The 25,599-nt window shown below is 24.3% G+C and overlaps 2 protein-coding genes across 3 annotated transcripts in view; one reads left to right on the top strand and one right to left on the bottom strand.

Moving 5' to 3' along the window:
- The window catches only part of LOC145844040 (galactosylceramide sulfotransferase-like), a 30,099-nt gene extending 21,066 nt beyond the window's left edge, over positions 1–9,033 (top strand). For both annotated transcript variants that reach the window (XM_082951369.1, XM_082951368.1), the window contains exon 10: positions 8,032–9,033. In XM_082951369.1, the coding sequence (XP_082807495.1) occupies positions 8,032–8,172 (141 nt within the window). In that variant the 3' untranslated portion in view covers positions 8,173–9,033. The remainder of the gene's footprint in view (positions 1–8,031) is intronic.
- A 6,170-nt stretch (positions 9,034–15,203) lies between these two features.
- The window catches only part of LOC145844842 (uncharacterized), a 32,949-nt gene continuing 22,553 nt past the window's right edge, over positions 15,204–25,599 (bottom strand). The window contains exons 7-10 of the mRNA XM_082952261.1: positions 24,407–24,465; positions 19,618–19,748; positions 18,399–18,512; positions 15,204–15,299 (exon numbers count right to left, since the gene is read on the bottom strand). Coding sequence (XP_082808387.1) covers positions 15,204–15,299; positions 18,399–18,512; positions 19,618–19,748; positions 24,407–24,465 — 400 coding nt within the window. The remainder of the gene's footprint in view (positions 15,300–18,398; positions 18,513–19,617; positions 19,749–24,406; positions 24,466–25,599) is intronic.

The raw sequence follows: 25,599 nt of genomic DNA, 5'->3' as shown, positions 1-25,599 counted from the left end.
TAATGAGTTTATTGCAAAGACTGCAAATTGCATAACAAGGGTCTTCCTCACTTACGTTAAAAAATTTCCATCAATTGACATTTTCAAACAGGGAAAAATAAATAGTTAAGTGTTAGAAATTAATAAAATTAATATGATTAGTCTTATATTTCTAGGGGTTGCCACTTTTTTTTTGTCAATGTGACTGTACTGAATCATATTGAGTTTTATCAAAGGCTTTTAAATGTTTTTCTAACTTGTTTAAAGTTATTGAAATTCAAGTTCTTATCAAAAAAAAATGGTTATGAAAAATTGAATTATAAGTAATTGAATTCAACTTAATCTTACTTAAATTAAAATCTAGAATATATATTTTCCGAAACTTTATAAGTTCTTAAATTTACAAAACTACCCAACCTTGTATCCTGACTGTGTGCAAACCCTGTTTCTAATTACTTATTTAAAAGAAGAACCAAATAACACATCCCTAAGTTTATTATAAAGGAACTAAAAAGATATTTTTAATATTGATGAGAACTTAATAAGATAACCTAATAACTTTTTGATAAACTACAATACACCTGCATTTTTACAACAAAGGATTGATAAACTAGAGTTCAATTATCTGTTTTGCTTTGTAACCCTTGTGGGCTGCGTTTTGGTATTACTTTTAGATATAGAACTAAAGCTTCTTTTAGTTTTATTATTAATTTGTTAATTGGTGATAGGGGCAAGACCTAAATTTTCCTGTTCCATATTCAATAAATTAAATATTAAATCAAAGGAAATGTAGAATAGCTAATTAGTTTAAAAAACTTTATTTTAAAACTCTAGTTTAAATTTAAAACTTTATAAACTTAAGTCAACCAGTTTAAAATTTGTAAATAGTTTAAACTTGTAATGAATTATTAACACCAATAAAGAATTTCTCAAATACAAGGTTAACACATCAAATTTAGTTTAAAAAAACGGCTTAAACAATAACAATTTGAAAACAATAAAAACATTAACCGCCAATACATAACGAAAATGGCCGAAAACTAAAACACAGTTTAATAACAAAGAGCAAATTTGTTACAGCTTGACTAATTTTATGTATATTAAATATTCAAACCACAGTAATCTAAGTATATAAAATTGAAAGAAGCTGATTGCAGAAAAACAAAGTCTTTCCAAACTAACTGGATCCGGACCCGGCTAAATTTCAGCTAGGATTCTAGGATAGGAATTTAACCGGATCCGGTTCCAAGCAAAAGAAGACCGGTAACAGTCCCGGATCTTGGATCCAGTACATCACTGGAGGAAAATAATCATTTAATAACTAAAATCTCCCGAAAGAATTAAGTTTTAGCAGAAATGTATATGGGTAGCAGAAATAAAACTTTATCTAGTGAGAGAATCATATATCACCTTCTAGTTAAGAATCGCTTTTGTTTTTTTTATAACTTACTTATGTTTAAATTTTTGCTAGCAAAAAAAAAAAAAAGACACCACTGTCTACTCACCATTGAACTGAGCATAAATACAAACACATATTAAGAAAATATATACACAAACATGAATAAGTTGATTTTAGATGAAAGAAACTTTACTGACCAAAGATTGTCGCTTGTAAGCTGTATTCAACCTGCAGCCCGTAATTTTCCGATCTTTAATATATAAAACATTTTAGTAAAAACAAAAAAGAACTATCTGTTAGCAGTCGTTTTCATTTAAGGAAACATCTGATAAATTTATTTCAGCAAAAACTTTCTATTGAGTTTAAGTCAAAAAATTTTTGTTTAACAACAACATTAGATTAAAATTTAATCGGTTTAACGTGTACATAATTTAAAGTTTATAGGTGCACGACAATTCAAGCTGTTGTGATCTAATTCCTAGAATTAAATAAAAAAGTTTTTCACCACCATACACTTATAATTAAACCTTTTGATACAATTTATTTTTTAATTTCAAACTATTTTTAAAGATAAGACTAAAGAAGAACTTAAATCCTATAAAAACATGGCTACATTAATACCTATTCAAAAATATAAATTTAAGCTTTTGTTAACAAAGATCCGACCAAAACAAGTTAACTGGAATATATAATAATAACAAATTTAACAGTATTCTTTCTTTATTATACTAACACATGTTTCTCTGTTTAACGGGTTAACACACTTCAACAAAACTCTGTAAAAAAATAAATACTGTAAGGAAAGAATAGAAGCTAAAGTAGGTATATATGTATGTGTGTATTATAAAATAAGAATAATTACTATAGATTGTTGTAGGTTTATGGCCAATAATAGATATAATGCATAACGTTAGATCCGACTTTTATGAAACTATATAATATTTGTAATTATTAAGTCTAATTTAGATAAAGTAAAGTAAAAAAACAACATAAAATAATAAATCATAATATAAACCACTTACATGAAAATCAAGAAACTACTGATTTTAAATATTAAGTCATTACTAATCATTGAAAAAAGTATATAATAATTACGTCACTATGTTACGCTTTTATATATTATAATTTTTAACGAGCCAATCGAACTTACACTATAAACTAGATAATTTGTTCTTTATGTTTGGAAAAAGTAGTAAGGCACCATAATGTAAAAGAGTTATTGTAAATCTATATATATATGTATGTAACTGTTCAAAATATATTAATTTGTTATCAACTCGTTATTTAGATAAAACAAAGTTATTACGTGATTGTATTATTGACTTGACGTTGTTCATACAACTATAAGAAATTTTGATATTTAAATATAATTATATATCCTAATTAAAATATAGTTTTATTTATTTATTATTTATATATTTACTTTACACATGACACTTTCTATTCTCCGACATTTCATATATTCACTTTACCCTCCGACTATAATTTTTCACATCTTTATGTGTTAAGTTCCAAGTTTAATTAAAATCCTGTATTCAAATCACAGATAAACCGTGCTTTTTTACCTACTACGCCCAATAAAGCTAGAGGTATTTTTACTGCAGGTTTATACTTAGCATATGACCACCTTGTTGTTTTATGTTTTACATTTTAACTTTCATATATAACACAGTTTAATTATTAAATACTTAAAATATTTGTATGGGATCTTTAATTTAAACACCCAACTGCTACTTTATAAAACAACAATCAATTATTTTAATAACTATTATATACAACTTATATGTAATTTAAGTCATTGTGATTTATGTATGTCGCTGTAACTTAATTATTGGCCAGTGCTTTGTAAGCTTATAACAAGTTTTTATTTGTGCTTTGTTTTCTTAAATTTAAAATTTTTACATTTTAACTAAATCTGCTTCCTAATTGTATCTAACTTTGATTTTGTTATAATTTTAGATTTAATCATTACAAACATTTGATACAGGGGTCGGTTGGCAATTGGTTTTCGCGGGTCAAATTTCAAGTTTCAAAATTTTCCGCAGGCGGGAGTTTTAGTTTTAGTCAGTTTTTTTTTAATCGGTTTTAGTCATATTTAGCTACTTATAGGGGTCTGGCTTGGCCTATTTAAATTTTTTTTTGTTTCAAAGTCTAAAATTAATATTCAGTATAATACTTATGACCTAATATTATTTCTATCATTATTTATAAATTGATTTAAATAAAATAACATTTTTGTTCTTTTCATTATCACCTAACTCTTTAACAATGAAATAAGCAATCTATCAAGCGTTTTGTGTTTTAAAAAAATCTACACGATACACAACAATAAAAGATCAACTACAAGCACAGTGATGCAATAAAACAATTAATAAAATTTGATATCCATTTCCTCTTCTAGTTCGGTTTTATAAAGTGTTGTTTTTTTTCTTTTTTCAAGTCTTTTGCATTTTGTAGATAGCCTTTTTACGTAGTCATTTACAAGCAACTCTCACTGACATCTGTAAAAAACTAAGCTTAAAAAACAGATGTGGATTCATTTGTACAGTTTTTATATTTAATCAACTTCTATTTATTTATCATTTTATTTTAAGTTGTTGAAAATAATTTTTATATATTCAATACATTGCACAGCACATACTTAAAATTTCAGTTATTTTGTTTAGTTAACTAAAATATAAACAAAACTTTTATTATTAACTTTATTTCAAAAAGCACAAGTTTTTCTATTAAAATCTTTAAGTAATTTAAAAATATATTTAATGTTTTTTTGGTTGCAAATTTTTGATACAAAAAAGTTACAATCAGTTACATCAAACCAGTCAGTGTTTTTAAAAGATAAAAAAAAATTAAAAATGCCAAGATTAAAAAACTTTGCCATTTAAACAAAATAAGTTACAAATTATAAAAATATTTTAGTTTTAGTAAATAATTTTTGATTTCCTTTAAATGTTTCTTTACAAATTTAAATATAGTTATAAAATAATTATAAAAGAAACTTTTTATAACCACATGTCAAAGCAAAGACCAAAATTATAAAGAATTGACATGTTAGTAAAACTCTGTAATGTTTGCCTAGTGTTTGTACACATAAATACCTTTATACTAAATAAAATTACTTATTGCATTGTCAACTTACTGAATTTAAGAAAATTTCCAATCCAAGCACGTAAGCTCTTTTATACACTTCAAGATTTTGTTGTTTGAAAACAAAAGCAAAATCTAAATTTTAAAGAAAAACGCTAGAACTAATATCTGTCTTTTTTCACATATTTAAGCTAAAGCAGTGAAGATATTAAATGTTTATTAAATGATATTCAGGAACAAATACTTTTTTTTTTTCCGAAAATTTGGCCCGCGGTCCGAAGTTTGCCGACCCCTGATTTAATATATAAAACACACGTTATATCAAGTTCCTGTGACTTTTATTTTCTTTACCGTTGTTAAAATTTATTGATTCATTAGTTAATAGTTGTTTTTTAATTTTTATTCAAAATAGATTACACACTACTTTTCATATTAAAGGGCTAGGAAGCTTTCCCAAACATAAAGACTAAATTAACCAATTTTATAATACAATTTAAATAACTGTATTAATCTTCATATATATTGTGACGTAATAATTGGATGTTTTTTGTTCAATCGTTGACAACAGTGAAATAAATTTGAATCAGTATTTCTTTCCATTAAAGTAAGTAGTTTGTTTATATTATGATTTGTTGTTTTGTTGTGTATTTTAGTTTACTTTACTTAGTTTAAACTTAAAAACTACAAATATAATTTAGTTTTATAACAGTCGGATTTAACTTTAAGTATTATGCCTATTATTCACTGTTATCCTGTAAAAATCTGTAGAAGTTTTTATATTTTAATTTTAATGATAACATGTATACACCTACTTTATTCTATGCTTCTAATCTTACATTACAGTATTTAATTTTTACAGAACCCAGTTGAAGTGTGTTGATTCGTTAACACACATAAACATATGTTGGTACATTAAAGGAAGACTACTGTACAATTTGTTTTTATTTTATTTTTATATGTATGTATGTATTGTTATCTATTGTAAATGAAAAGAAGTAAAACAACAAACACTAATTACTGAATTAAAAATAATTAAGGTATTTAAAGCTCTAGAAACTTGGGATAATATTTATTGTAGAATATTTATAATGGTCAAAACTAAATAATAACTAAAGTAAAGTTAGGTACAACTTCAAATAACAAGTTGAACTTAAATTTAAGAAAACAGAGCACAAAAAACTAACACTGTTATCAAACTTTCAAAACATTGACAAATAATTAAGCTATAGCGCTATACATAAAAACACCACAACTTCAACTGCATATATATATTACATACTAAGTAAGATAACTAATCATTGCTTTAGAAAAGAGCAGTCGGGTACCAAAATTAAAATATCTTGTACAGATGTTTTATATATATAATAAATTAAATTATGAAATAAATTACAAATAAATAAATATAAAACTTAAAACTTAAAACATAAAAAAATAAGTTGGTTATGTGTTATGGTTCACAAACTCGTTAACACACAGAAACATGTGATAGTGTAATAAAGAAAGAATAATGGTAAATTTGTTGTTATTACGTTAGTGCATATAAATTTTCCAATTTTTAAGCATTAAAATAAAAAGTTTACCTTAATCATACTAAAGCCATAAAGTGGAGTAAATACTTTTTTTTTCAAATATTGACTTTGAGTTTTTGAAAGCAAAAAACATAAACTATAAGTCAGTTTTTATAGAATATAGATTTTCATTGACTTTTGAGATAAAATCATTTAAAAATCGATACAATCAAAAGTTTCCGATACAGCTTTTTCATTTGTTTTGGAAGTCTGAATACTCTGTAAATCTATTATTTATCTTAAAATTTTAGGAAAATTCTTTAAGAACATAAAATAAATTTTGGGTTAGGACTTTAAAAATATCAAAACCAAAACAAAGTATTTTCTATAAAAAAATATTTTTTGTTAAGTAAATAAATACTAATACGAGTAATAAGTAAGTAAATAAGACTAAGTAAAAAGAGAAGGAGAAGATGGTTGTTAACAAACAAATTTTGTTTTGTCTTTTTCTTTGTGCAACAACAATAAGGAACGTTTTAAACTCACAAACTTTGATTGCTTATAATTTCTAAGCTGTAAAAAGTTTCTAATAGCTAATTTATTACTATAATAAAAAAAAGCTGGCCCTCATTAGCTTTAAATAAATCATCTAGTACATTTTTTATTCTTTTAGATTCAAAGTTATTTTTTTGATATACGGTTGCTTAAAATAGCTTGTATGAACTTAAATTTAAATGTATTAGTTAATGAAAACTTGGTTCGAAGAACAGAAAAATCAAATTTAGTATCAAAATATATATAAACTAGAATCCTTTAATTTTTTATTGTTGCACTTTTAAATCTTATTTAAAATTTTTATATTTTTACTTGAAACTAGAAAACTTTAAACATGTCGAGTATTCTCAACTTCTAAGATTTACATAATTTTACAACAATAGTATTTTATTTATAAAACTGTACAAAACTATTTACTGTGGTGTATAAATAAAGTTTCTGTTTCGTAATCATAAAACTTAATTTACTATTATAATAAACGGAATTTTACTTTTAATAATAACAAATGCAGCGTTAATAATTTCTATCATGTTTTTAAAACTACGATTTTATTGGTATCTAAGTTTCTAACATCAAGAGATAAAACTTTAAATGAATTTTGAAAAGCAGCTTAGCAACAATCAAGTTAGTTAAAAACAAATAAATAAATATATATGATTCAAATTTTATTTCTTAAATAAACACAAAATATTACATGTTATTTGTTACACCTTATGAGTAGCTTATTTAGATAAAATGTTAATTCTAAAAATTCAAAAAACATTGTTTATAATTTATTTTATCCTGTAAATTTTGAATAGTATTTTATACCTATTTTAGAAATGCTTTAAATGGTTGAACCTTAATGGTTAATAAACATTTGCACTTAGAATAGATAGAATAACACTTATGCTTCTATAAATGTAAAAATAAAATATTTCTTTAAGTTGTTCAAATGTTTACTCCTAGTAGCTATAAAAATTTAACTAACAAAAAAGCTTATATATTAGACTTTGTTATAATATTTATCATAAAAGTTCACGGTTGCATGAGAATTTAAATTTCCAAAACTAAAACTCTTTAAGAAATTTTTAAAAGACCATAGCTAGATAATTAATAGGTATATGAAAAAATAAAAAAGCATATGTAGGTCTTGTAAATAAGATTATGAAAGTAAAAAATAATAATTAAAAATAGTACTTATTTGAAACTTGTTTTAGCCACATCTCAAAAGACTTTGAAAATTTTACAAAAATATTTTTTTTTCTTATAGTTAATTATTAACGTTACAACGGTATAAAAAAAGACTGAACAAAAAGACTTTTAAAGGAGATATGTGACAAATACTGAAAAATATATAATTTGAATTTTCGGAATTTAAATAGTCGTACACCAAAAGTCTACAATTATATTGCTATACATGAGTTTAGTTTTTGAGCTCTTTAATACATATAATACACAATATTACTTTTTTTGTAAACTGAATTGAAACATAATTAACTCATAAAATTTATATTTTTGAAGGTGAAGTTTGGAGATTATATACGGAAAAAACAAATTGCTTATTCAGAAGCTAGTTTAAAGAAGAATCAATACACTTATAACCATTTAGTTATGGGGCTTAAGATAGCACAAAACGAAGTTTTAGGTGATTTAATTCGGTAGTAAAAGCTTGTAAACTTTTCTAGTCAAAAAATGAGTGAAAACTTGGTCTTTCAAACTTTTGTTGAATTTTTTTTAATGTTACCGAATAGTTTTAGAGTTTTGAGAATAAGCTAGGATTTACAAGCAAAAGAAAGCTTTAAATTTTGCATACATTTACCTATTTTTAATGTGTACTTAAGTATTTTTAAAAGCAAATAAAAATATGCTATAAACAGAAAATATAAACTTAACTATTCTGTAGAAGAAAATAATGTCTTAGTTAAAGTTCAGCACTCAGTAAAAAGTACTTTAAGGTGTAGTAGAGTATAATAATAAAAAAATTATGTTTTATCTAAAATTAATATTTTTGTAAATTATGTGTTGTCTTATTAATTTTAAACAAATCTCTGTAATTTTGTTCTAAATTAGGGTTGGGCGACTTTTATTGTGTTTTAAATAAAACTTTTACGGGCCTTAAATCTTAAAAAAAAGTCTAGCTGGGCACAAAAATTAGAAAAATTTACCACAAAATCAAAAATAACCTATAAAAAGAAAAATTGCAATAAAATATTCAGCGAAATAAGCAATAAGGTGTAGTAAAATAGAAACTAAGATCACATTTCGAAATATTAGTTAGTGAAAGTCTTACACTTATTCTATCAGCAGAATATATTTATAAAGCTTAAAAATACGTTTGAATGAGATATATCTGTGTACGTTTCAAATCCGGCTCGCAGGTCGTACATTGCCGACCTCTTTTCAAAATATTAAATAAACTCAATGTTTTGGTTAATTTACATTGATAGTTAATAACTTAATACTATTATATATCATATAGTATTAAGATTTACTAAGTTGATTTACAGATTAAAAATAAAATTTGAAAATCAATTTCACAAATTCGACAACATTGATAAAATGTACTTGATTTCTTAAAATTAGTAGTAGTTTAAATATATTTTTTGCAGACGATGCGTTAAATATTGAAAAACATAATCGGTATCAAAAAGCTTTATTTTAAAAGGTTTTACTCACAAAAAACTTTATTAAAGTGAATTTATTGTTTTTGTTTATAAAATTTATTTGCTTTGTATAGCATCTAAGTCAGGGGTCGGCAAACTGCGGCCCGCGGGCCAAATGCGGCCCGCGAAGGGTAAATCTGCGGCCCGCGAGCACGTTATTTTTTTGAATCGAATGCGGCCCGCGAAAAAAAATTTTGTGGCCCGCGAGTATGTAAATGTGGCTCGCTGAACAAAATAAAATAAGTTAAATTTATTTGATAAATTTAGTTTAAAGTTCCTGTATATCATTTAAAAAAAAATTAAAAGACTTTACTTATTTAGCTTATAAATGTGAATAAGACAGGTTAGCATTCGACAGGTTATTTTTCTTAAATTTTATAATAACTTTCTTCTTACAAAAGCAAATTATTTTCTGAAAAAAGAGTGTAGAAAGTGCTTGAACTAGTAAGAAGTTATAGAATACCTATTTGGTAAAAACTAAATGCAAATGTTTTCCGTTTTGTTCAAAAGTAATGTCCAGTAATTAACTAAAATGTCATTTCTTTACACTTTAGTTTTTTCTACACGTTTTTTATACATAAGTTTCTATTACAGATGTTTTATTTATAAATTTTAAATCCTTGTTTCAACAAAAAAATTAAAAATAACAAAATAATAATAATACTAATAATAATAACAAAAATAATAAGAAATAAGGTTAATTTTATTTTGGTTTTAACACCTTTGATTTTTTAGAAGTTTTCTTTGCATTTTAAATTGATTCCTATGCACACCAATAAACACATATGCTCATATTTTAAACCACTTGTTATTAAATATTTAACGAAAAAAGTTTAGTTAATGCACAATTTTCTAACACTATTCTTTCTACATGTAACATCTAAGTGTGTATAGACACATTTAAAACAACATATATGATATAAATTAAAAAAGTTTTTGTTAGGTATACTTTTTGATTTTTCAAGCCATGTTTTTTGGCAAAATAAGTGTTTATTTTTATACGTTGCATACTAATATAACTAGTTGCTGTTTTTTGAAACTACCTATTTAATACAAACTAGATTGAGGAATGGTTATTTATTAGGTTTGTACATTTTTAATCAAAATAGTTCAAATTCGATCAAATAAACAAATATAAATTGCCACATACTCAGACTATGATTATTTGAAGACTTCAAATCTCAGGCCGATTTAGTCATTTTTCAGTTTTTGGCTTGAATTACTTTTTGTATGCTAAAATATCAGGCTAGTTTTCGTCACTCGGACTGACTTTTTTGCGTTAAAGAGTGGTAAATCAAATTTTAGATGTGTGTTTTGTTCAGTGCACAGTGTTGATTTGAATTAAAACATATTCTAAATGTTAAGTCTTTCGGCTGATATAACTTGACTTAATATTTAACTAATTGTATACATATAAGTGTGAACAATTAGTGTTGCCGAAAAATCCTTGAAAAGCTTGGAATTTGACAATTTATACTTGAAATCTAAAAAAGCCTTGAAATTGAGAATTATTGAAAAAACCTGAAATTTTAAATATTTTTTACATTTAAAGTAATGAAAGTTCGATTTGACACTAAAATCTACCATATAAATATTCTTTATTAAAAAACACATTTTAAGTATCTTAACAGTATCTTTTAAATTTTTCTATATTATTTAAGACATTTTTTATTACCTTTAACTTAATTATATACTAAAAATAGAAACAAAAAGTTATACTTTTAAAAACTTTATATTGGTGCATTGCACTTTTGCTTTTAAAATGTCTTTACCTATTGTTGTGCTTTCTATTGGAACTAAACCTAGAAGTTCTTCTAAAATGACAAAATTAGTAAAACCACCTGTAATAAAAATTCTAAAATTAGCAATATCTGTTGTTTCAGTTTTCGCATCTTAACAGATTGGGTTAAGTCCTATTTTGGTTTATGCGGCTTTATAATCTTCAGACATTTCTAAACACCACTTATTCTTGTTATTAAAGAAATAAACAAAAATATTTTACTAACGCAAACACAAATTAATTAGATAAGTTTTTAACTCTCAAGGTATCTTTTTTAAGTAATTACTTTTGCTTTTACTTTTACTGAAAATGATTATGTGCGTTGTTGAAACTGACATAAGCGATTTTTTTTTCTCGCAATAACTCCAGACTAACGTATTATAGTTCTTATAGCTCGTCTTATAATTCACATTTGCTCTTTTTAAATGCAGTATTTTTGTTGCAAATAAAGATTTTCTATAATGCTCAATAAAAATAGGTTTTTCAAATTCATTAATAGTTTAATACGTTTTTATACATATGTTAAAGACGTTTAAAAACTTATTTGTCCCTTCAAGCTGAACTACATTAATTTTTTTAATTATATAATTAATTAACTGTTAATAAATTTCGTTATTTCTTTATTTTGTGAACTTGATTTTAAACATGGTTGCCAAACAACATGCTAGTTTTTTTTTTTTAATTAAGATTAGGTTGAAGTTGTTTAAGAAATTTTTATAAAACTCAGGTCTATCTGAAGCTTTTATTTCAAACACTTTGAATATGTCTTCGAACTCTCAAAATAGTTTTTATGACTGTAATGTAGTTTACTAATTTAATATTTTGTCTATTTACATATTGTGCTTTTTTATAATAATAATATTTGAGTTATGTATATAAGCCTGATTAAAAGAAACTTTTTAGCCATTTTAAGTTTTAGTAAACTTTGAATATAACTTAGATATTTTTGCTTTAAAGTGGCAACCGTGTAAAAGACTAACTAGTTATTAATAAGGTATTTTATAAAGTATTATTTTCTATCTTTAATTATGCTAAAAATTTATATTTACCTTACCTACAGTATAAATAGGTGTTAATTTTCTTAATTAATTAATTAATGAATTTTCTAAAGAGCGCAAACTATTTAAAACGCAAAAAATATTTACTAAAATTAACATTTTTAAAATATGAAAAGGTAGTTCATAATATTTAAAATGTATAAAAGTGACCCATATATGTTTTCAAACACGGTTTTTATAGAGAGTTAGGTGGTAAGTAAAATACTAAAATTATTTTATTAAGTTTAACTTATTAAGTATTTTAGAAAGTACATATTTTATAAAAACTTAAGTATATTAAACAATGTAAATTCTATTACAATAGATATTTATATATTAAATAGGCATTCTATGTGTAGCTAAAAGTCAATTAAAGTAATTAAGTGAATAAAAGTAAAACTATCTCTGGTGTGACCAAAACTAAAGCCAAAAAATTATTCAAATATCACTAAAACTAAAACTGTGGCCCGCGAAGATTTAGCAAACTTGAAATTTGGCCCGCGAGCACCAACTGCCTGCCGACCCCTGATCTAAGTAAAGGTTTTTTAATAGCAACAATAGAATAAAATGAAGTTTCATTACCATAAGAATTGACTTAAAATGTTTTGTAATGTACTTTTATTGATGTAATCTTAAAATGTATAAATCGTTTATTGTACAATTAACTGGTATGTTTGTTGTTTTTTAATTTTAAACTAGAAAAGTTCTACAGTAAATACATCAGAGCAAAACAGTAAACAAAAAAGTAAACAAATAAAAAAAAACTACAACTTAACATAGTTAATACAAATTTATTGAAACGGTATCTTTTATACTAAAAAAATAAGTTTCGTTTTTTTTTAAACGGATAAAACAATATCTTGGAAATATCTTTACTTTTTCTTATGATTTTTATCTGTAAAACAAAATTAAAGTTAGCACGAAGATTACATTATATTTATTATTTTTGTACTAAAAAAACTCTAATGTTACTTTCAGAAGTCTTTATCAAAACAATTAACACATTTTATACAGTTTTACCTTAGTATTTTAAGACTTCTAGATATTTTTTTTGTTCATTTTTTTATGCAATGATACACATTTTTATAAAATTTAAATTAGAAGGTTTTACGCTAACTCTATTACTTGTATTATAAATGTATGTTTTATAAAATAATTATAAACGTGTAGTGCTGTTAATAAAAATATAAGAAAACTAGACAATACAGATCTAAGTTTTGGTTTATTGACCTACTCTTAAGCAAGTTTTAAGCATAATTGACTTAAGTGTAAATAGATTATATTTGGTATTTAACGTAAATACTTAATGTTTTTTTAGTAACTATTTAAAAGAGAGTTTTTTATGTTAACTAAGTTAGATTATATAGTTTAATTATTTTAGATTTTGGACTTAAATATTGCAATTTTATTACCTTGTAATAAAAGATATTGTGTTCATTTTGCTTCTATATGAGTATTTAAAAAAAAAATATATTAGCATAGAAAGACATTGTTTAAACAATTTTTATGAAAAACTTATTAAAATTTTTACAGTTATCCAATATATTATGGATTGATTGTTACTTTAAATGTTTAACTGTATAATATGTAACAAACTAATACTATAAAAAAGGTAGACTACCTTCAAACATGTCATTCTAAATGTATAAAAGTTATTGTATAAATCACAGTTTTATATTGTTAAAATCTTAAGTTTATTATCGGTTAATTTTATTTAAATAACTATGATAAGAACTTTCAGAAAAAAATTATTGAAAAACTTGAGATTCATAAAGAACTTTAGTAAATATATTTGTTAAAACTTCGAAAAAAGGTTCCTGGTAGACATATTAAAACGTATTACAATTTTACATTATTTTTTGATATAGGGCTTAAAATGATTTTTCTTTGAATAATTTCGATATAGAAAATAACTTTTAACTTAAAAAAATTAGCTTTTAATTCAAAACAATTTTAGATTATAACCGATAGCTCCTTACATTTAAATCTTAGTTAAAACCAGTATTTATTTCGGCAATCATCAACAAAGTTTAGATTTTTTTGGACATCAATAATGAATAATGAACTTTACGACACAACCATCAACAGCAGTAACCAAGACAACCTACGACCGGTTTCGTCCTTATTAGGACTCATCAGACAGGCTTATTCGCGAGAAGCCGCTGTCAACGGATACTGTTGTTGATGGTCGTGTGGTAAAGTTCATTATTTAGTGTTTTTTAGATCAAATAACGAAAAGCTTAGTTGTTAAACTCTTTCTTGTAAAAAGATAAGGCTTTTAACCAAAAATTAAAAACTAAAGGTAAAACGCTGCATAAATATTTGTAAATATTGTTTTTTACAGCCTTATTATAAAAATGTTTATCAGGTTTGTAACAAAATTTTATGCAGTTCATGTAATAAAACGACGAATAAATATGACTCAGTATTAAAGAAATACGTAGATAAACTTAAAAAAATCTTTACAGGGTAAATTTTATTAGATTTTTTTAAAAGTTTTTAAATTAAGTCCTCTAAATTCGGATTGAGTTTCATTGACAAAAAGGAGCTGAAATATATATTTATATTTGAGATATAAAAATAAATACTTTAGATGTAAAAGTATAATCAAAAAATGTTCTGATTTATTACAGATAAAATTTTCAACTCTTGGTTAAATATATCTTAAAAATTCTTTTAAAAAGTATTTCACAAATCAGTTGAGAACTTTGTTTAATCAATTATAAAGCCTTTTTATAAGACTAATTTTTACAGTGTGTGATTGTTGTGCTTTTAAAAGTATTATTTTACTTTAATTAACAATAACAGTCTATTGGTAACAATAATTTAATTTTACCAGCCAAAAGAAATAAAAAACTCATTGTATAGAAAACGATGATGTATTGTAATTTAAAGATGTTGATCTCTTTATTTATTTATAAAAAATAACGTTATTCAATTATTAGTAGTCGTATATATTAAAACTTATATACAGTACTTTTACTGTATAAACGTTTTACATAGTTTAATCGGTATATTAAAAGTGACTTAGTTCTTAGAAAAACATTTAAAGTGTTATATAAAAAACTGCAACGCTATTTTTTTTTTGTTTTGTAACAAAAATACTGTTTAAGCATTTAAAGTTTTTTTTTAACGAAACACTGTTTACAGAACTTTGTTAAGTATCTGTTATGAGTCTACTTAATGTCTTTTATTATCAAAAATATTATATTGTTAACCTTTGCACGTTTTCTTATCAGCTCCTAAAACTCTTCCTGTAAAACAACCACACTTTCCATTACCTTGACATATATCGGAACAATGTTTGTTCTGTTGAAACTAAGTTTTTATATTTTTTATATGAAAATTAGTTAAAAAGTTACCAGTTTTCTTAAACACCAGGTTTTTCTATATTCTACATATTTTATATTAAATTTTTATTTAATTTAATGCTGTGTTTCTTAGAGGTTACACCTTTACACAGTAGTACGCAGAAAGTATACTTTCCTGTGAAAAAGTTTTGCAAGTAGTGAAAATAATTTTAATAGAAGAGCTTTTTAGAATTTATTTTGGTAGATTTTAATACGTTTTTAACTTATTTTTTTCGTAACAAAAAAAACTGAATTGTAAAAATATTAGATTGATAACATGCTTGTTAAAAGAGATCCGATCAAAACAATTACTTTGAGATATAAAACTAATAACAATTATTTAGGAACATAATTAAAAGAATATAAGATAAAAAAGAAGATGAATGTGTGTATTTTATAAACATAAACTCTAAGTATAGGTAATAAAATCAATAACTAATAAAACTTACTGCATGTTCTAATCATAAACAGTTTTAGTTTACAAACATTAACCAATAACCATCAAATATGACACTAGATTAGAATGTACGACATCTATGTAAACCAAATAAAATTATTTTTTAATGTGATTTAAATGACAGATAATTTAAAACAGGCTAATAACAACAAAAAAAGATCATAAAGCTTCTAAGTACTAAAACTTAAAGCTAGTCTCATGTTGATAGTCTTTAAACAATTACTACCTAACAATGTGAAGATTAAAATTATTTTAAAATTTTGCACTGGTATATAAAGAGTCATTCTATTTTAATATATTCTACATGAATAAGATTTTATTAATCAATTGAGGATCTCGTTTAAATTATTTTAAACGAGTTAGTCATTGATTTAACAACATAATTAAAAAAAATAAAGTGATATTAGCCTCCTTATTTTTAAGCCGAGAACTTTTGTTTTGATCTCTAAAGTAAAAAGTGCACTATAAAACAATCTTTGCAATTTACCTTTTTTAAAACTAGTTAAAAAATATAAACACATTAAAAATATTATGAATGTAAAACAACAAAAAAAAAAATTTCTAATTTAGGCCTGCAGTAAAAAATTTCTTGCTGATTTTATATGGGAAAACAATAGAAAAAAAGCACAACTTTTCTGTAATTTAAATACATGTTTAAAACTATAGTTTAAAAATAACTCATTAAAAAATAATGCAATAAAATAAGAATTAAAGAATCAAAGCGAAGAATAAAAAGTATAGAAACTATATATTAAATTAGGTATTTAAAATAAGTATAAGATGTAAAGTTAAAAGACGTTAAATCCTGGAGATCCTGATAAGCTAAGCTTATCGGAATATATACCACAGATGTTTTTGTTGTAAAACTTTATTCCGACTAACTGCGTTAGCTGCAAAAATTATTGATTAATTTGTTAAATTTGTTATGACGTAACATTTCTGCACAGCTTAATTTAATTTTAATTTTAAAAAACTTGCCTATTCTTAGATCTTTTTTGAGGTTAGTATATACTTTTATTAAATTTGCAGTTTTAGTAGACAAATTCAAACCATAAAGTTCGTTTATAGTTATTACTCACATAAATACTATACATAATTATACATGTTTTTTTTCTAATGTGTGTTAATATTTTATAGACTCCGTAGATCTGTTCTTAAATTTATTTGAGAGCAGTGAAACGCCGTTAGTCGGAATAAAGTTTTGACACAAAAACATCTGTGGTAAAATAACTGTATAAATGTACTTAAAGTAAATGTAAATGTTTGTGTGAAAAAGAATGTTTAAGGTGAAAAACGCAAAAATATCATTTAAACAAATAATATCGATTGTGTACACAGTTGATCAAATATCTTGCAATTTGTTTAAACATGTTTTTTCTTTTTGTCATTTATACTTAGTTAATAAATTAGTTTTTTTAAGTTTAATTTACAAAGTACAAATTTTCACGTGGAATAAAAGTTTTTTGGCATAAAAGTGCGAACTCAACGGTAAGTGCAAAGTCAAGAGAAAGATTAACATATATCATAAGTAGTATGCATTCTTTGACGGTAATGTAATTGAATATTATTATCTTGCGTTTATGTACTAAAACTGTTTATGATTAATACATATTCTAAGTTTTATTAGTTGTACACATTGATCTTCTGTTTTATCTTCTATACTTTCAAGTTCTTTTTTCATCACAATTTCGTAGGACTTCGTTATTTGGTTAATACAAAAAAATGTATGCCACTTTCAATAAAGCGAGTACTTAAAAAATTACTATTGAATACTAACTTTTGTAGAAAAAAAGTATGTACTTAATAGTTTAGTGAGCACAAGAATTTTTTTTTAGTTTTCTAACTATGCACAGCATATTTAAAATGTAGTTAAAAATCTATTAATTAGGTACCAAATTAAAAGAACTTTCAGAAATGTTAACTATGTAACAGCTTTTTTAAAATATATAGCTTGTTTTCAGTATACTATACAGAAAATTTTAACTTTGAAACAAATATTTATCTAAAATTTTATAACTAGTAAACAAATACTGTAAATTTGTTCGTAGAAAATGTTCTTACGTAAAAAGATTTTAACAATAAACGTAGTTAAGTGATTATTTAAAAAAATATGTGTGACTACCTTAAATATATCAAAATTTAATAGCTAACTCCTACTCAAATTTTTATTAGATTTAATTCTAAGTATTAAGACTAGGGATGTCTAACTTGTAGACCTTTTAATATAATAAAATATCCCTGTATTAGATAACTAGTTTAATATTAAATAAACAGTTACTATTTTTTGTTCTGTTTTTATTTATTACATTAGGTAACAATGTTGTAAAAATACAATTACAGTTTATTCACATAGTTTTGTTCTTTACTATATTTTATTCGTATAAAGAGAATATTTTGAGATTATCGTAAAAATGTTGTTCAAATATGGCTCATCAGATAAAAAGGTCGGAAACTTTTAGTTTAAAAAGTGAGCAATTAAGACAATTAGCAAAGGAAACCCTAAATAAGATAAACAATCTGAGTATGTAAAACAAATTCTATCTGTTTTGTTTATGAAGAAGTGATTAAAAAATATAATACTGAGTTATAAGTAAGTCTTACTTTGCATTCTTCAGTAGCTATGGTATTTATTTTTGCAACTGACTCAACTCGAGCAGTATCTATAAGATTCCGTTTTCGTCTAAATCTGCGCTTATTAACTTTTTTGTTGTTACACTGCAAAAAAAAAAGATACATTTAATCAAAAAACACCATAAAACTTCTGAACTAAAAAAGTAATACTAAACTTTAAAATTTTGTAATCAACTCATAGTAAGTTTATGAAGTAAAAGTTTAAAAAAAACTTTTTTAAAAGCTTCAAAAATGAGTTGGTTTTAGTAATCATATTTTATAATATTATATGATAATAATTTTTGTTCTTAAATTTATTTAAAAGTTAGTCTCGTATAAATACGAAAATAGAAGTTATCTTTTTTTTAATAACAGTTGCTTTTAAACATAAACCTATTATAGTTTTAAAACAAGTTTGTTAAATTCATTACAAAGTTCTCAAGTAATATTTTTTTAATCATAGATAGCAATTAACTTAGTATTAACGTTTTTGACCAACATCAGCAAAGTCAAGATGTATTCCCTTTATCTTAATTAGCTATAAAAAACAACAAATAATCACAATCAAACAAAATAAACAGTTTATACCTAGTTTTCAAAGATGGCAAACAATTATAGTTCTTAAGTCAGTAGGTATTTGCATTAACATTTATAAAGTTAAACTGTTAGTGAAATAACTTGATTTAGTTAAATAGATATTTCATTTAGTTTTCTTTTTATTCATTAAAAGATAACTGTTGGTTTTTATCTCATAATTTTGAATACTAACGTTTTTAGAACTTTTAAATACTGTTAATAATGTTTTTCAACTAACTAACTGTAATACATACTAAAAAAGTAATAACTAAAATTTTATAATAACTTTTTAACTCGTTTACTTATGTTGTATTAACAAGTCAAAGTTATTTTAATACTTTTTAATTGAACAAAGTAATCCATAGAAATGTTTCTAAATAAAATTGAACAAATAGTAATTCTTTACTTTACTACAACTAACTTTTTATATATTTTTTTACGCGATTTTTATATTTTCAACTGGAATATAAAATTTTCTGAAACTTTTATAAATAACTTACTTTGTTTACTTTTAAATTTTATACACTTTTTTATTAATTCATTATAAACTCAACTAAATTTTTACTTAGAGTTGTAAAAAAATATACTATGAAATCTAATAAGGCAAATAACTTAAAATTTAAAACATTCTAACAATTTTGTTGCAAGCATCATCTTGCATAAGACATTTTTCTGCTTGACAAGAAATTGTCATTTGTTGTTGATCATCTGTGTGTGAGTCTTGCCAAGTAAACGATGTAAAACTAAAGCTTGAAGTAGAGTTTCCTAAAATTTTGTTAATTTTCTTTAAAGGTGGTTTACACTACTGATTTAGCTTTAGTAAACCCATTTTGTAGTTTTTAATACTTACATTTATTGTATATACGGGTAAAACTCAGTTATAAATATCTAACCATTCCCACTCAATCACATTCGAAAACCGTTTACCGGCCTAGTGTAAGGGGTAACAGTTATAGTAAAATCAAAAAAAAAAGAACAAACATAAAGTTAAAAAATGAAGAAAAAAAATTGCATGGGAATTGTGAGTGTACCGTATTTACTGTTAAAAAAGGCACAAACAAAAAACAAGCTGTATTAATGCATATATATTAAGCCTAAACAAAAACTTTGACATATACTAGTTTTAATTTATAAGTATAAAAAATACCTTTAATTTTTATTTAAATAAATAATGAGCTTCACCACACGACCAATACCAATAGAATCTGAGACACCCTACGACCATTTCTTCCTTTATAGGACTAATCAGGTATGTATAGTCGCGAGAAACCGCTATTGTGAACTTACCAAGCTATCTTTAGTACATTAGCGTTGAAGCGACCGTTTGTAGGTATTTATATATTGAAAATTATGATTGCGAGAAAAGTTGTTGCTTTGGCGTTAAGAAATAATACCCAAAAACATTATTACTTGATTAATATTTTTCTAAAACAGTTAGACACGATACAGGCAAAATTTAAACTAACAATATTTATACTGCAGAAGAACTGTTTAACTATTTGTTTACGAGTATTAAGTTTTTGCCAACACTATTTTTTAATATTTCCTAAATGGCCAAATAACTTCAACATTTAGTATTTTTCTTTTTTATTTAGTTCTAATACTATATTTTAACTTTGGTTGAAAAATCTTTTTTCTTTATTACAAAAAAGTTGTAACATATATTGGTTTTTGATTTGGAATCCGGTTGTTTTTTCAAAACCGAGCCATTTGATAATTTTATTCTGCAAGCCAAAATTATTTTTTTATTATAATAAATTGAATAAATATTCGTTATTAACTTTTTAAAAACTTTAGCTTTGATAATTAAATCCAATTAAAGTATGATTTTTTTGGATTGCTCTACACTTGGATTTTCCAAAAAGTGGGCGTTATTAACCCCTTTTTGTCAACTTTAGTTTGGTTAGTGGACAAAAGTACTAAATTAGCAAATAAGGGGGCAATTTTAAATTATTGGACATATTTTTGCAGTTGTTTTATCATTATTCTAAGCTTGATATTAAAAAAAATTACTAAATATTTAACTAAAGTTTACAAAGCTAGCAAAAGCTAGTAAAGAATACTCTAATGACTACTTTCATTAAAAAATGAGCTCATGCTGTGATCAACAAAGTCTTAGCTGCATATCTAGAACAATGACTATATTATAAATGTAAATTAAGTTAAATATTTAATTAGATGTTTTTAAATAACATATATTGTGTACTTTTTGAAGCTTCTTTTTGATTAAAATTTTATTCAACTCATAACCTCGTTTGATTAGGTACAAGCGAGTGAAACATTGTACTGTTAGTAAAATTTTAAATTGATCATTCTCCTTTTAATAAGTCGAGAACTTTTATTGTTATCTATAAAGTAAAAGTACACAACATATATTGTATCTAATAATAACTAATAATCTATAGTAATTTCGCTTATCTTTAGTAAACGCACATAATCACCTACTTTAGCTTCTATTTTTTTTCTTGTAGTATTTGTTTTTTTTACATAGCTCCGTAGAAGTGTGTTAACTCGTTTAACAAACTGAAACATGTGTAAGTTAAATAAAGAAAAAGTACTGCATAAATTGTTTTTATCATATACTACAGCAAACTTGCTTCGCTAAGATCATTATTAACGAACAATTACCATATAATTTTGAACAGTTAAAGGTTATCTTATTTTATGTTTTAAAAAAGTCATTAGTATTGAACTTTTAGGCTAGTATCATTTTATTTTGAAAATAAATTTCTTGAAAAATTGGGTATCAATTTCTAACCTATAAATATGACGATCCAATTGCAAGAAAGTTTTATTAAAATTTTACAATGTAAGAAAACATTTAAAAAAATTCATTTCAGTTTTATTTAAGTTTAAATTCATATTAACAAGAATTCAAAAAAAATTACAACATAGAAAAAATATAATCATAATAAAACATGTTTTTAAGTGTTTAGAAGTTTGTTGTTTTTAGAAGTAATAAAAAACAATAAAAACAAAGTCGACAATGTAGTACAATACTTAAAGACATATATATATTAAAACTAATTTAAAATTGAAAAAACCATTGACCATTCGAAAAAAAGAACCAAGTTAATTCTAAAAGTGTAACAAATTTACCCTGTTATTATATTGTATATTTATTTATGGCCACTTTCGTTACGTGTTTACTGATTTTATTATTTAGAATGTTGTTGTTGTTGTTGTTGTTGTTGTTGTTGTTGTTGTTGTTGTTGTTGTTGTTGTTGTTGTTGTTGTTGTTGTTGTTGTTGTTGTTGTTGTTGTTGTTGTTGTTGTTGTTGTTGTTGTTGTTGTTGTTGTTGTTGTTGTTGTTGTTGTTGTTGTTGTTGTTGTTGTTGTTGTTGTTGTTGTTGTTGTTGTTGTTGTTGTTAATGTAAGCAGTTGTGATTGATGTAATTTAAACTAATTTTGTATACATTCTTATAAATTCTCCTCTCATTGCTATTATTAATTTAAAATAAAAGAGATTAAACTATTTTTCACTTGTATTTAATTCTTTAAAAACTAACTTTGCTTTTTTATATAAAAGTAATCCCTAACACAGGCCTAGGGTTACAAAAGTACAAAAGGAACTCTACTTCAATAGTAAATCCCCATATAAAAATACTGTTGACCTAACGCATTCTCAATTAAGGAGCCGGATTTTTGATTCAAAATCCGACCAGATCAAGATGATTTGCATTTTTCAAAAGCATTAGTGTTAATAATAATATATTAAATAAAACAAAAGGCTGTGCTTAAAAGAAGATGCTGTCGTTCTATACGCATTGAACCAAGAGGGTTATATAAATAAGAGAAGCAAAATTGTATCAAGGTTTCGACACAATAATTAATGATTTTATAATTCAAAAAATTCAAAAAAGTTGTAATGGGGTTTCCCAAACTTGTTTTCATGAATCAAACTTTTTTAGAAAAAAATGACTGCTTCCACAAACCCTAGAGTATCTAGTAGTGTAAGTTTTAAATCTCCCGTAAGCTGTGCCCAAGACTTTTTTGTTCTTTATTACTGACTCTAGGATATCTATTGTAAGTTTTAAATTTCTCTAGAAATGTAGTTTTGTACCCTCTATGGCGTCTTTACTAGTCACAGCCCCCTTTGTAGCTCATAGCCTCCTGAATTGCTAATATGGGCATTGGCCACTAAGAAATTAGATTTTGGTTTTTAGTTTGAATCTTTTTTTTTGTAGTTACAGCCTGAAAAAATTTAAATTTACGTCATAAAGTTTTCAGTTTTTTAAATACGAAAGCATCTCAGCTTTTTTAAAGATAGCCGAACAATTACTGGTTAGCTGTTCAAACGAGTGTAAGCTATAACCTCACATTGAAACAGACAATGCCTGAGAGACGTTTAGTTGTGAATGACTTATTTGTTTTCTCGAATGTACAAACAAACGAATGCTTTAGTACTAATGTTTTTAATCACGTTTAGTTTGAATATTGCAACAGTTCATACTTACTCTTCCTACCTGGCAGGTCTTTATAAGGACAAAACAAGGTCGCAGAATGTTGTTTATAGTCGTTCGGTGCTGTCTAGTGCTTTAAAAAGTTTGGTAAAACTTTCAACTGCTTTTATAACGACTTGAAATTGAGAAAAAAATACTTTCATTTCTTATTAACAAACTAGCAGTTGTTTACCTTCAAGAACGTTGAAAATAATATTTTTTTCATTATAAAAATATTAAAAATTGTTAATATTTTACTGCTCATAGCTGTTAATTAAAAAAAATATATAAGTCTAAATTTAATACAACACCAAGAAACATACTGACTGAGATGTACCACAAATATTTTTTAAAAGATTTAATCGTTTACTTTCAGTTTAATAAACTAAACACAAAACACTTAATAATGAGTTAAATATAATAAAAACATTTATTTTACAAAACTGTGTCTGATTTTATTATACTTTTGTATTAATATAAAAGCAGTGATTATAAAGTTTTCATATGTAGTTGAAAATAAAAAAATGTAATTCTTTTAAAATTTGCTTTAGAAAAAAACAATTAATTAATTTTTATAAGCTGTATAATATTTACAATAAAATAAAACCAATTTCAATCTTAGAAATAGTCTAAATCAAAACTTTAAGCGATATTGACTTAACAAAATCAGTCGTGTTTTATGTTTTTTCAAACTAAATACACTAAAGTTATGTATTAACTTATATACAAACATAATAGCTACTAAGAGTAAAGTGTGCAAAAATAAAATAAAAAATTCTTAAGGTATTTCTTGAAATATTTTTAACAGTTATAGTTTTATAAAATCTTAATAAACATAATTGTAAATACAAAGGTCGCTTCTACATTTAAATAGTGATACACTTGTTAAGTAGATACTTTATTAGAAATAACTAGAAGCTAAAAAATAAATTTAAAAGAAGATGTGTAATTTTCAAACAAATAAATTATAAAGTTACTAACCTTCATTGTTAACTACCAACTCAGAGTTATCTGTGTCAATGTTATTGACAACTGCACACCTAAATTCATTTTTTATCACTGTTGATATAAGCTAATTATAAATATTTAAATTTTTTAGTATTATACCTCATTTAATTAATTTATAGAATTTAAAAGTGCTGTAAAAAGTTATATAAAATGTATTTTACTTATCTAATTTTTATTCTTATAAAACATACAAACTTATTGTACCTGGTCAATTGCTAAATATTAGAAAAATATATTTACAATTTCACAAATATAGAAATTTGATAAACATTAATACTAGGAACAAAAAAAAAACGATTAATTTAGATTATTGTTTATTATTTGTGGTATATAGAAAAAAAATCACAACACTATTGCATGAATTCAAACAATTTATTAGAGAAATTGCATAAAGATTTCTTACAGTTGTTCCCAAAATATTAATGCAAAAATTTATTCTCACAAAAAAAAATTACTCAAAATAACCAGCATGCAGTCAAAACCTATGCAACTGGAAAAACAGAACGAATGCCAAGTTGGTAACTTGTGTAAGCTAGAGTGCAAAACTTATGAGGTAAAGTTATTCACAGAAAATAATAATAAAGTGCCATAAATTGTTTTAACTAGTCTTCTTGTTGAACTACATAAACAGTCAACTCAGACCATTCTTTTCCTTTAAAGGTCAAAATAAAACCAAGTTATTACACCCAGCTGACCAATCACTCGTGGAATCTCTGCAAAGATTACAACAAGTATACTGTCAAAACAAAAATTGTCATATACATTAAAGCAAGTTTATACTTCAAAATACGTGCTGGTTTTGTAACTTAGAAAAATGGTCCATTGTTTCTACTTATAGAGAAAGGAATTTTAAACAAAATAATTGAGCTTATTACCCAATACAATATTTTTAGTTAGGACATTTTATAGTTATGTTTTAATGTATACATATTATACGTACATGTGTCCTTGTTGTAATTTATGTTTTTTTTATTAAAAAATGTTTTAAATGTTAAATTTTTTTATTTAAATCTGTATCTGTTTTTAAAGCTTTTACAGCTTCTATTTATAATCAATTTTCAAAGTTTAAATTGTCAAGCGATAAAGCTTACTTTAATTTCTGCAATACATGTTTAATAAACTAAAGCTATACTGAAGAGTATATGAGATAGAAATATCTCATTTAC

The sequence above is a fragment of the Thalia democratica genome, chromosome 9 (assembly GCF_965202585.1).
Source record: "Thalia democratica chromosome 9, ktThaDemo2.hap1.1, whole genome shotgun sequence".
NCBI classification, from domain to species: Eukaryota; Metazoa; Chordata; class Thaliacea; order Salpida; family Salpidae; genus Thalia; species Thalia democratica.
This window is presented reverse-complemented; position numbering and strand designations above follow the sequence as displayed.